At 43.0% G+C, this 13478-nt stretch overlaps 1 protein-coding gene across 2 annotated transcripts in view; it reads right to left on the bottom strand.

Moving 5' to 3' along the window:
- unm_sa1614 (un-named sa1614) overlaps window positions 1-13478 on the bottom strand; it is a 111139-nt gene that overhangs the window by 5032 nt on the left and 92629 nt on the right. Inside the window, exons 23-24 of one of the 2 annotated variants that reach the window (XM_021609084.3) lie at window positions 12269-12475; window positions 11409-11472 (exon numbers count right to left, since the gene is read on the bottom strand). In XM_021609084.3, coding sequence (XP_021464759.1) covers window positions 11409-11472; window positions 12269-12475 — 271 coding nt within the window. The remainder of the gene's footprint in view (window positions 1-11408; window positions 11473-12268; window positions 12476-13478) is intronic. The other variant, XM_021609086.3, reaches the window with a different exon arrangement.

Raw genomic sequence — 13478 nt, 5'->3', positions numbered from 1 at the left:
ATTTCAGTCTCTAGATAATAAAGTAGACGAGATCAGGGCGAGGATCTCCTTCCAGAGACACAACATACACAACATACTCTGTTTCATGGAAACATGGCTCTCTCGGGATATACTGTCCCAGTCAATATACTCAGCTGGGTTCTCAGTACATCGCACTGACAGGACTTTTATACAAACTGGAAACCACATATCCTGAGGCCGCATTTATTGTAGCTGGGGATTTTAAAGGAAATTTGAGGGAAATGCTACCGAAGATCTACCAACACATTGACTGTAGTACTCGCTCTGGAAAAACATTGGACCACTGCTACACACCTTTTTGAAACGGTGACATAGTTTATCAGGAAGTGTATAGGAGATGTTGTACCCACTGTGACTATTAAAACCTACCCAAACCAGAAACCGTGGATAAATGTCAGCATTCGCGCAAAACTGAAAGTGCAAACCACTGCATTTAATCATGGCAAGGTGACTAGGAATATGGCCGAATACAAACAGTGTAGTTATTCCCGCCGTAATGCAATAAAACAGGAAAAACGTCAGTACAGAGAGACAAAGGGGAGTCGCAATTCAACAGCTCAGACAAGAGACGTATGTGGAGGGCCTACAGACAATTACGGACTACAAAGGGAAAACCAGCCACGTCGCAGACACCGACATCTTGCTTCCAGACAAGCTAAACACCTTCTTCACCGTCTTAGAGAATAACATAGTGCCACCGACGCGACCCGCTATCAAGGACCGTGGGCTCTCCCTCTTCGTGGTCGACATGAGTAAGACATTTAAGCGTATTAACCCTCGCAATGCTGCCGGCCCAGACAGCATCCCCAGCCGCATCCTCAGAGCATGCTCAGACCAGCTGGCTGGAGTGTTTACGGACATATTCAATCTCTCCCAGTCTGCTGTCCCCACTTGCTTCAAGATGTCCACCATTGTTCCTGTACCCAAGAAAGCAAAGGTAACTGAACTGAATGACTATTGCCCCGTAGCACTCACTTTAATCACATCACCTCAACCTTATCTGACACCAAAGACCCACTTCTGCATACCGCCCCAATAGATCCACAGACGATGTAATCGCCATCGCTCTGCACACTGCCATATCCCATCTGGACAAGGGGAATACCTATGTAAGAATTCTGTTCACTGACTATAGCTCAGCATTTAACACAATAGTACACTCCAAGCTCAACATTAAGCTCGGGGGCCTGGGTCTGAACTCCACCCTGTGCAACTGGGTCCTGGACTTCCTGACGGGCTGCCCCCAGGCTGTGAAGGTAGGAAACAACACCTCCATTTCACTGATCCTCAACACAGGGTCCCCACAAAGGTGGGTGCTCAGCCCCCTCCTGTACTCCCTGTTCACCCATGACTGCATGGCCACTCACACCTCCAACTCAATCATCAAGTTTGTAGGCCTGATTACCATCAATGACGAGACAGCCTACAGGGAGGTGGTGAGGGCCCTGGGACAGTGGTGCCAGGAAAATAACCTCTCACTCAAAGTCAACATAACAAAGAAGCTGATCGTGGAGTTCAGGAAACAGCAGAGGGAGCTCCATGCCCCTATCCACATCAACGGGACCGCAGTGGAGAAGATGGAAAACTTCAAGTTCCTTGGCATACACATCACTGACGATATGAAATGGTCCACCCACACAGACAGTATGCTAAAGAAGGTGCAACAACGCCTCTTCAACCTCAGGAGGCTGAAGAAATTTGTCTTGGCCCCTAAACACTCAAAAATGTTAATAGATTCACAATTGAGAGTATCCTGTCAGGCTGTATCAACGCCTGAGATGGCAACTGCATCGCCCGCAACCGCAGGGCTCTCCAGAGGGTGGTGCGGTCTGCCCAACGCATCACCGGGGGAAAACTACGGCCACGGCCTGTTCACCCCGCTATCATCCAGAAGGCGAGGTCAGTACAGGTGCATCAAAGCTGGGACAGAGACTGAAAACAGCTTCTATCTCAAGGCAATCAAACTGTTAAATAGCCATCGCTAGCTGGCTTCCACCCAGTTACGCAACCCTGCACCTTCGAGGCTGCAGCCCTATATAGAATTGGAATCACTGGTCACTTTAATAATGTTTACATACTGCTTTACTCATCTCATATGTACAGTCGTGACCAAAAGTTTTGAGAATGACACAAATATTAATTTTCACAAAAGTCTGCTGCCTCAGTTTGTATGATGGCAATTTCCATATACTCCAGAATGTTATGAAGAGTGATCAGATGAATTGCAATTAATTGCAAAGTCTCTCTTTGCCATGCAAATGAACTGAATTCCCCAAAAACATTTCCACTGCATTTCAGCCCTGCCACAAAAGGACCAGTTGACATCCTGTCAGTGATTCTCTCGTTAACACAGGTATGGGTGTTGAGGAGGACAAGGCTGGAAATCACTCAGTCATGCTGATTGAGTTTGAATAATAGACTGGAAGCTTCAAAAGGAGGTTGGTGCTTGGAATCATTGTTCTTCCTCTGTCAGCCATGGTTGCCTGCAAGGAAACACATGCCGTCATCATTTCTTTGCACAAAAAGGGCTTCCCAGGCAAGGATATTGCTGCCAGTAAGATTGCACCTAAATCAACAATTTATCGGATCATCAAGAACTTCAAGGAGAGCGGTTCAATTATTGTGAAGGCGGCTTCAGGGTGCCCAAGAAAGTCCAGCAACCACCAGCACCGTCTCCTAAATTTGATTCAGCTGCGGGATCGGGGCACCACCAGTACACAGCTTGATCAGGAATGGCAGTAGGCAGGTGTGAGTGCATCTGCACGCACAGTGAGGCGAAGACTTTTGGAGGATGGCCTCGTGTCAAGAAGGGCAGCAAAGAAGCCACTTCTCTCCAGGAAAAACATCAGGGACAGACTGATATTCTGCAAAAGGTACAGGGATTGGACTGCGGAGGACTGGTGTATCCGGTTGTTTGGGGCATCCGGAAAAAAAGCTTGTCCGGAGAAGACAAGGTGAGCGCTACCATCAGACATATGTCATGCCAACAGTGAAGCATTCTGAAACCATTCATGTTTGGGGTTGCTTCTCAGCCAAGGGAGTGGGCTCACTCACAATTTTGCCATGATGAACGGTACCAACACATCCCCCGAGAGCAACTTCTCCCAACCATCCAGGAACAGTTTGGTGATGAACAATGCCTTTTCCAGCATGATGGAGCACCTTGCCAATAAGGCAAAAGTGATAACTCAGTGCCTCGGGGAACAAAACATCGATATTTTGGGTGCATGGCCAGGAAACTCCCCAGACCTTAATCCCATTGAGAACTTGTGGTCAATGCTCAAGAGGTGGGTGGACAAACAAAAACCCACAAATTCTGACAAACTCCAAGCACTGATTATGCAAGAATGGGCTGCCATCAGTCAGGATGTGGCCCAGAAGTTAATTGACAGCATGCCAGGGCGGATTGCAGAGGACTTGAAAAAGAAGGGTCAACACTGCAAATATTGACTCTTTGCATCAACTTCATGTAATTGTAAATTGCCTTTGACACTTATGAAATGCTTGTAATTATACTTCCGTATTCCATAGTAACATCTGACAAAAATATCTAAAGAAACTGAAGCAGCAAACTTTGTGGAAATTAATATTTGTGTCATTCTCAAAACTTTTGGCAATGACTGTACAGTACCAGTCAAAAGTTTGGACACTTTATTTTTTTTACTATTTTCTACATTGTTGTCACGACTTCTACCGAAGTCGAAGCCTCTCCTTGTTCAGGCGGTGCTCAGCGGTCGACGTCACCGGTCTTCTAGCCATAATTGATCAATTTTTCATTTTCCATTGGTTTTGTCTTGTCTTCCTACACAGCTGGTTTCAATCCCATTCATTACCTGTTGTGTATTTAACCCTCTGTTTCCCCTCATGTATTTGTCAGAGATTGTTTGTTTGTTCAGTGTTGTGCTGTTTGTATTGGAGCGCGACGGGTCCTCGTACCCACTTTGTCTTATTGTTATTTAGTGTTGGAGTTAGGTTTCATTTATTGTTATTAAACAACTCCATTTCATTCAGTTTGATTCTCCTGCACCTGACTTCCCTGCCACCTGTACACACAACTCTGACAATTGTAGAATAATAGTAAAGACATCAAAACTATAAAATAAAGAACGGAATCATGTAGTAACCAAAAAAGTGTTAAACATAACAAAATATATTTTATATTTGAGATTCTTCAAAGTAGCCACCCTTTGCCTTGACAGCTTTGCACATTATTTATTTAACCTTTATTTAACTAGGCAAGTCAGAAGAACAAATTGTTATTTACAATGATGGACTACCCCGGCCAAACCCTAACCCGGACGATGCTGGGCCAATTTTTGCCCCGCCCTATGGGACTTCCAATCACGGCAGGTTGTGATACAGACTGGAATCGAACAAGGGGCGGTAGTGATGCCTATAGGATTGAGATGCAGTGCCTTAGAGCGCTGCGCCACTCGGGAGCCCTAAAACTCGTGTTTTTTTCTCAACCAGCTTCATGAGCTAGTCACCTGGAATGCATTTCAATTAACAGGTGTGCCTTGTTAAAAGTTCATTTGTGCGATTTCTTTCCTTCTTAATGCGTTTGAGGCAATCAGTTTTGTTGTTACAAGGTAGGGGTGGTATACAGAATATAGCCCTATTTTGTAAAAGACCAAGTCCATATTATGGCAAGAACAGCTCAAATAAGCAAAGAGCAGTCCATCATTACTTTAACACATGAAGGTCAGTCAATCTGGAAAATTTCAGGAACTTTGAATGTTTCTTCAAGTGCAGTCGCAAAAACCATCAACTGCAATGATGAAACTGTCTCTCATGAGGACCGCCACAGGAAAAGAAGACCCAGAGTTCCCTTTGCTGCAGAGGATAAGTTCATTAGAGTTACCAGCCTCAGAAATTGCAGACCAAATAAATGCTTCACAGAGTTCAAGTAATAGACACATCTCAACATCAACAATTCAGAGGAGACTGTGTAAATCAGGCCTCCATGGTTGAATTGCTACAAAGAAACCACTACCAAAGGACTCCAATCAGAAGAAGAGACTTGCTTGGGCCAAGAAACACGAGCAATGGACATTAGACCAGTATAAATCGGTCCTTCTTTCTGATGAGTCCAAATTTTTGATTCATGTTTCAAACAGCCATGTCTTTGTGAGACGCAGAGTAGACGAAAGGATGATCTCCGCATGTGTGGTTCGCATGGTGAAGCATGGAGGTGGTGGTGTGGGATTGCTTTTCTGGTGACAAAGTCAGTGATTTATTTAGAATTCAAGGTACCCATAACCAGCATGGCTACCACGGCATTCTGCAGTAATATGCCATCCCATCTGGTTTGCGCTTAGTGGAACTATCATTTGTTTTTCAACAGGACTAGGAACCAACACCTCCAGGCTGTGTAAGGGCTATTTGACCAAGAAGGACAGTAATGGAGTGCTGCATCAGATGATCTGGCCTCCACAATGACCCAACCTCAACCCAATTGAGATGGTTTGGGATGAGTTGGACCGCAGAGTGAAGGAAAAGCAGCCAACAAGTGCTCAACATATGTGGGAACTCCTTCAAGACGGTTGGAAAAGCATTTCAGGTGAAGCTGGTTGAGAGAAGACCAAGAGTGTGCAAAGCTGTCATCAAGGCAAAGGGTGGCTACTTTAAAGAAACTAAGATATAAAATATATTTGGATTTGTTTAACACTTCTTTGGTTACTACATGATTCCATATGAGTTATTTCATAGTTGTGATGTCTTCACTATTATTCTACAATGTAGAAAATCATTAAAAAATACAAAATAAAGAAAAACCCTTGAATGAGTAGGTGTCCAAACTTTTGACTGGTACTGTATATACTTTATTCTATTTTTACTGTATTTTAGTTAATGCCACTCTGACATTGCTCAATCTAATATATATACAGTGGGGCAAAAAAATATTTAGTCAGCCACCAATTGTGTAAGTTCTCCCACTTAAAAAGATGAGGCCTGTAATTCACTTCAACTATGACAGACAAAATGAGAAAAAAAATCTAGAAAATCACATTGTAGGATTTTTAATGAATTTATTTGCAAATTATGGTGGAAAATAAGTATCTGGTCACCTACAAACAAGCAAGATTTCTGGCTCTCACAGACCTGTAACTTCTTCTTTAAGAGGCTCCTCTGTCCTCCACTTGTTACCTGTATTAATGGCACCTGTTTGAACTTGTTATCAGTATAAAAGACACCTGTCCACAACCTCAAACAGTCACACTCCAAACTCCACTATGGCCAAGAACAAAGAGCTGTCAAAGGACACCAGAAACAAAATTGTAGACCTGCACCAGGCTGGGAAGACAATAGGTAAGCAGCTTGGTTTGAAGAAATTAACTGTGGGAGCAATTATTAGGAAATGGAAGACATACAAGACCACTGATAATCTCCCTCGATCTGGGGCTCCACGCAAGATCTCACCCGTGGGGTCAAAATGATCACAAGAACGGTGAGCAAAAATCCCAGAACCACACGGGGGGACCTAGTGAATGACCTGCAGAGAGCTGGGACCAAAGTAACAAAGCCTACCATCAGCAAGGGCATTGAAGATGAAACGTTTCTGGGTCTTTCAGCATGACAATGATCCCAAACACACCACCCGGGCAACGAAGGAGTTGCTTCGTAAGAAGCCTTTCAAGGTTCTGGAGTGGTCTAGCCAGTCTCCAGATCTCAACCCCATAGAAAATCTTTGGAGGGAGTTGAAAGTCCGTGTTGCCCATCAACAGCCCAAAAACATCACTGCTCTAGAGGAGATCTGCATGGAGGAATGGGCCAAAATACCAGCAACAGTGTGTGAAAACCTTGTGAAGACTTACAGAAAATGTTTGACCTCTGTCATTGCCAACAAAGGGTATATAACAAAGTATTGAGATAAACTTTTGTTATTGACCAAATACTTATTTTCTACCATAATTTACAAATAAATTCATTAAAAATCCTACAATGTGATTTTCTGGATTTTCTTTTCATTTTGTCTGTCATAGTTGAAGTGTACCTATGATGAAAATCACAGGCCTCTCTCATCTTTTTAAGTGGGAGAACTAAATACTTTTTTGCCCCACTGTATTTCATAATTCCATTATTTTACTTTTAGATGTGTGTGTATTGTTGTGAATTGTTAGTTACTACTGCACTGTTGGCGCTAGGAACACAAGCATTTCGCTACACCCGCAATAACATCTGCTTAATATGTGCATGTGACCAATAAAATGTCATTTGACTTATAGCAAGCATAATATAATTGACATTTTCTGTTCTACGGGCATGTTGGGGAAATGTATGCAAATGTATCATCAGCATAGCGTAATGTCTCTTCTCTTCTATTAGCCACGTAGAGAATGTCACCTATCTACCTTATAGCTTATGAGCATGGCAAAATCACATACATTCCTCACATTTGTACCTATGGGTACACTCTTGCAATTATTACCTTTCTCTCTCTCTCAACCAATGGGCGTAAATCTTGGGATACAGTTACCGTAAATTCGGAAAGTATACAGACTGCTTGACTTTTTCCACATTTTGTTACGTTACAGCCTTATTCTAAAATGGATTAAATATTTTTTCCCCCTCATCAATCTACACACAATACCTTATAATGAGTACTTTGTTGAATCACCTTTGGCAATGATTACAGCCTTGTGTCTTCTTGGGTACGACGCTACAAGCTTGGCACACCTGTATGAGGAGTTTCCCCCATTCCTCTTTGCAGATCCTCTCAAGCTCTGTCAGGTTGGTTGGAGAGCTTCGCAGCTATTTTCAGGTCTCTCCGGAGATGTTTGATAGGGTTCAAGTCTGGGTTCTGGCTGGGCCACTCAAGGACATTCAGAGACTTGTTCCGAAGACACTCCTGTGTTGTCTTGCCTGTTGGAAGGTGAACCTTCACCTCAGTCTGAGGTCCTGAGCGCTCTGGAACAGGTTTTCATCAAGGATCTCTCTGTAATTTGCTCCCTTCATCTTTCCCTCGGTCCTGACTAGTCTCCTAGTCCCTGCCGCTGAAAATCATCCCCAAAGCATGATGCTGCCATGATCATGCTTCACCGTAGGGATGGTGCCAGGTTTCCTCCAGACGTGACGCTTGGCATTCTGGCCAAAGAGGTCAATCTTGATTTCATCAGACCAGAGAATCTTGTTTCTCATGATCTGAGTCCTTTAGGTGCCTTTTTGACAAACTCCAAGAGGGCTGTCATGCACCTTTTACTGAGCAGTGGCTTCCATCTCACCACTCTACCATAAATATCTGATTGGTGGAGTGGTGCAGAGATGGTTGTCCTTCTGGAAGGTTCTCCCATCTCCACAGAGGAACTCTTGAGGTCATCAGAATGCACTCCCAGGAATCCCAGTTCCACAATAAATGTTTGATTTGTTCGATAAAGTTCATCATTTATGTCTAAATAGCTTCTTTTGTTAGGGCATTTGGTAAACAAATCCAAACGCGCGTTCAGGTCCAGCCGAACGTCGGACGAAAAGTTCAAAAAGTTATATTACAGGTCGTAGAAACATGTCAAACTAAGTATAGAATCAATCTTTAGGATGTTTTTATCATAAATCTTCAATAATGTTCCAACCGGAGAATTTCTGTGTCTGTAGAAAAGCAATGGAACGAGAGCTAACTCTCTCGTGACCGCGCGTCACGAGCCTGTGGCACCCTGCCAGACACCTGGCTAAATCCCCGCTCATTCTCTCTCTCCTTCATAGTAGAAGCCTCAAACAAAGTTCTAAGACTGTTGACATCTAGTGGAAGCCTTGGGAAGTGCAATATGACCCCATTTACACTGTATATTGGAATGGCAAAGAGTTGAAAAACTACAAACCTCAGATTTCCCACTTCCTGGTTGGATTTGTCTCTTTTCGCATGCCATATGAGTTCTGTTATACTCACAGACATCATTCAAACCGTTTTAGAAACTTCAGAGTGTTTTCTATCCAATGCTACTAATAATATGCATATATTAGCATCTGGGACAGAGTAGCAGGCAGTTTACTCTGGGTACCTTATTCATCCAAGCTACTCAATACTGCCCCCCTGTCACCAAGAAGTTAATGCTGCAGAAATGTTTTGGTATCCTTCCCAGATCTGTGCCTCGACACAATCCTTTCTCGGAGCTCTACAGACAATTCCTTCGACCCCATGGCTTGGTTTTTGCTCTGACATGCACTGTCAACTGTGGGAACTTATATAGACAGGTGTGTGCCTTTCCAAATCATGTCCAATCAATTGAATTTACCACAGGTGGAATCCAATTATGTTGTAGAAACATCTCAAGGATGATCAATGGAAACAGGATGCACCGGAGCTCAATTTCGAGTCTCATAGCAAAGGGTCTGAATACTTATTGTAAATAAGGTATTTCTGTTATTAATTTTCATTACAGTTGCAAAAAGTTTTTTAAATATGTAGATTGATGAGGGAAAAAACTATTTAATCAATTTTAAGGCTGTAACGTAACAAAATGTGGAAAAAGTCAAGGGGTCTGAATATTTTCCAAAAGCACTGTATATGTCAAACTTACCCATGTTCTCTTACTTGCTGTTTTAAAGGAAAACCTACTGAAAACCCTCCAACTTTCCACCACCACCAGCTAAGACCCGTAATTGGATCTCCTTTCTCCCTTCGTTTTTTTTTTTTTTAATATCAGATATAGGGATAGCTGCCATGAAAACATTCCCTCAGAGACGAGGCCAATCCCCAAACTATTTTAATAAACTTTCATATTGCAGTTTGTCTCTGCTGTTCACTCAGTTAAGCCTTAAACACCACTCTGTAGGGTATCACCATGGTGTAGCTGGAGGACAGCTAGCTTCCGTCCTCCTCGGGGTACATTGACTTCAATACAACACCTAGGAGACTCATGATTCTCACCCCCTTCCATAGACTTACGACAACTTCCGGAGGACGTCCTCCAACCTATCAGAGCTCTTGCAGCATGAACTGACATGTTGTCCACCAATCAAAGGATCAGAGAATTAATCTAGTATTGAAAGCATAAGCTACAGCTAGCTAGCACTGCAGTGCATAAAATGTGGTGAGTAGTTGACTCAAAGAGAGAAAGACAATAGTTGAACAGTTTTTAACAATTTAATTTCTTCCAAAATGAAGGAGAAGCAAGGGAGAAAGAGATTGTCCTTCATTTTCAGTTTCACTTACTTAGCTAGAAAATGAAGATAGCTAGTTTAGCCTACTGAAACACCCTACTCAAAACAGAGGGATGCTATGTTAGCTAGATGGCTATGACTATCCAAGTCAAGGTAAGCTTTTGGTTTTTACTAATTTATTGCCACCGGGGCCAGCCAGCGTAACTGCTTACTGACTGTACTCTGTAATGTTACTGCATGATTGTAGCGGGTTTACTACGTGTTAGTTCTATGAGCTATGCTGACTATGACGTTACTTTAGCTAATATGGTGACCACAATGTATGCTGTGTGTAGCGGTTTGGCTTGGAAGGTTTATTTTGCTTGGTCACACAGCTGATGTGTTGTGCATTGAAGTCCACATGAGAAGGTGAGAGGAGACTGCATAGATGTGAGAAGGCATACAACGTGGCTGCTATGAAAGTGAACTGTGTTTACACGTGATCAGGGGTGTATTCATTCTGCCGATTATGTTGAAAAAAGTTTCTTTAACCGAAGCAAACGGAACTAAATGGGGATAAGCACTGTCTGTCCATGTGTCACCTCAAATGTGTCTCTTGACCTGTATGCACCTACGTTATAAACTTTATTTCATGGGCTAGGTTGTAGCAACCTCATGAGTATAGGGTGTGACGCTTGGCATTCAGGCCAAAGAGTTAAATCTTGGTTTTGTCAGACCAAAGTATCTTGTTTCTCATGGTCTGAGTCCTTTAGGTGCCTTTAGGCAAACTCCAAGTGGGCTGTCATGCACCTTTTACTAAGGAGTGGCTTCTGTCTGGCCACTCTGGCATAAAGGCCTGATTTGTGGAGTGCTGCAGAGATGGTTATCCTTCTGGAAGGTTCTCCCATCTCCACAGAGGAACTCAGTGTGACCATCGGGGTCTTGGTTACCTCCCTGGCCAAGGCTCTTCTCCCCCGATTGCACCAAGACTCTAGGAAGAGTCTTAGTGTTTATAAAAATCTTCCATTTAAGAGTAAAATTCAAGTATCATGTAGTAGCCTAAACTTATCGCTGTTACATTGAAGTAGGTGAATGGAATATGAATGACAGTCATCCAATATGATGTAAAAGAAACAAGGCCATGCTCAATGATCCTCCCTCATCTTAAACGGCGCTGACTGCCACTGAATTCTATAATTACGCCCCCAAAGGTTCTTCAAACATAGGAGGTCCTGTACCGGCAAGAAATTAAATCTACTTTTACCCCTGGTCTATATCTGCACAAAATATCTAAATGAAGTTGACATACTCACACACACTTCTGAAAGGATGACTCTGGACCACTGTAGCCTGTTGAATTTGATGGTACCCCATAATCTATAGAGAGGATTAACAGATCACATTTAACAGTAAGTCAGAGCCCACCATTCTGTCTCCACGGGTCCCTGCCCCAGAGATAAAAAAAAGGTCAACGGACATACTGCCTAAAATAAATGAAATCTTACAAGACTATTTCCAGTGAGTGCAGGTTTTTTCTCTTTTATTATGTGCTTTTTAGCACCGTACACCCAAAGAGACTTCCTATCATTCAGAAGTGAGCATACTGTTTACACAAGATGGAAGGTATTTTTTGGTATTTTATTAGGATCCCCATTAGCTGTTGCAAAAGCAGCAGCTCTTCCTGGGGTCCACACAAAACATAATACAGAACATCATTAGACAAGAACAGAACTACATACATTTTTAAGAAGGCACACGTAGCCTACATATAAATGCATACACACAAATTATCTAGGTCAAATAGGGGAGAGGCGTTGTGCACAAGGTGCATTATCTGTTTTTTGAAACCAGGTTTGCTGTTTATTTGAGCAATATGAGATGGAAGTTCCATGCAATAAGGGCTCTATATAATACTGTACGTTTTCTTGAATTTGTTCTGGATTTGGGGACTATGAAAAGACCCCTGGCATGTCTGGCATGTCTGGTGGGATAAGTGTGTGTGTCAGAGCTGTGTGTAAGTTGACTACGCAAATAATTAGGGATTTTCAACAAGAAGAAGTGATGCAGTCCGTCTCTCCTCAACTCTTAGCCAAGAGAGACTGGCATGCATAGTATTAATATTAGCCCTCTGGTTACAATGAAGAGCAAAAGGTGCTGCTGTGATGTGACGTACCTGCGTGGCTCTTTCGGGAGGAATGGGGGCTGTGGGGCACTTGGGGGGTGGGCTCTGAGTAGGTGCGCTTGTGGCGGATAACCAAAGGCGGAGGGGGGTTCCTCTTCTTGCTGCTACTGCTGCTGCTGCTACTTGTGGTGGGGATGATGACATCACCCCAGCCCACTGGTGGGCTAACCGGGGGAGGAGGAGGTGGGACATTTGGAGCTGGAAAACACAAGTTATAATAACATGGTTTTAGCATTGGCAATCCATAAAAGACAGAGGATGTGATGAAGAGCAGATTGATGCAGAAACCATCTGGAATAGAAGTGAAGAAAACTGCACAAGACAGTTTGATTGTTGAAGCACTTTTTTGCACTAGGAGCTAAAAGGACCAAAGTACATCACATAAAATAGTGTCCCATTTGTTATGCCCCTGTGACTGTGTCAATAATATTATCTGATCTCCTATGAGGAGTTTTTAAATGATGTCTTTCAACAAAGCACATTTGCGTACTGTCTATATCAGGGGTGGCCAAAGTAAAGCCAATTAAATGTATTTTTAAAGGCTACACTTGAGCGTCTAAAACCCGATGTATGAAGAAGTTATAATATACCTATAATACGTACACTATTTATCCAGCACACAAATTGAGTTTGATGAACAAATCAGCACCAAAAATGATTTATTCGACCCCCCGTTGAATTTTGAAGCCCAGATTTATTTAATTATTGCCCACCCCAGGTCGAGATCAATTTTTTTGTGTTTTATTTTCACAGGGAGTCCCATTGAGACCAATGCCTCTATTCCCAAGGAAGCCCTTCATATACACAATTTATACCAGCGTTTCTTAAAGTATGGGTCGTCGCGGACCTGTTAATGGTGGGTCGCGACGTAAATGTATAATTCTTTCATTAATTACTGGAACTGATTTGGCCAAGTGCAACTGCGAACTCGGTTCAGTGTGCTCTCTGCTTAGCAGCGGTCCCTGCTCATCTTGGCAGCTGCGTGAGTGGGAGAGATAGAGGGAGGTGTCTGTGTTCTTCGCGGTTTAGCAGATATTTTTTCTGCAGTTTTCTAGAAGATCAGCGATGTCGTTCAAGCCACTGACTTGTTATTCCCACTCGCCCTCACTCACCGCTGTCACGAAATGGACTCATGCTAGCCACAAGTTCTGACTGAGCTCAATGGTCATGAAACGCAAATACAGTGATGAGTTTTTGTCTC

The sequence above is a fragment of the Oncorhynchus mykiss genome, chromosome 7 (assembly GCF_057628025.1).
Source record: "Oncorhynchus mykiss isolate SJ-2025 chromosome 7, ASM5762802v1, whole genome shotgun sequence".
Lineage (NCBI taxonomy): Eukaryota > Metazoa > Chordata > Actinopteri > Salmoniformes > Salmonidae > Oncorhynchus > Oncorhynchus mykiss.
This window is presented reverse-complemented; position numbering and strand designations above follow the sequence as displayed.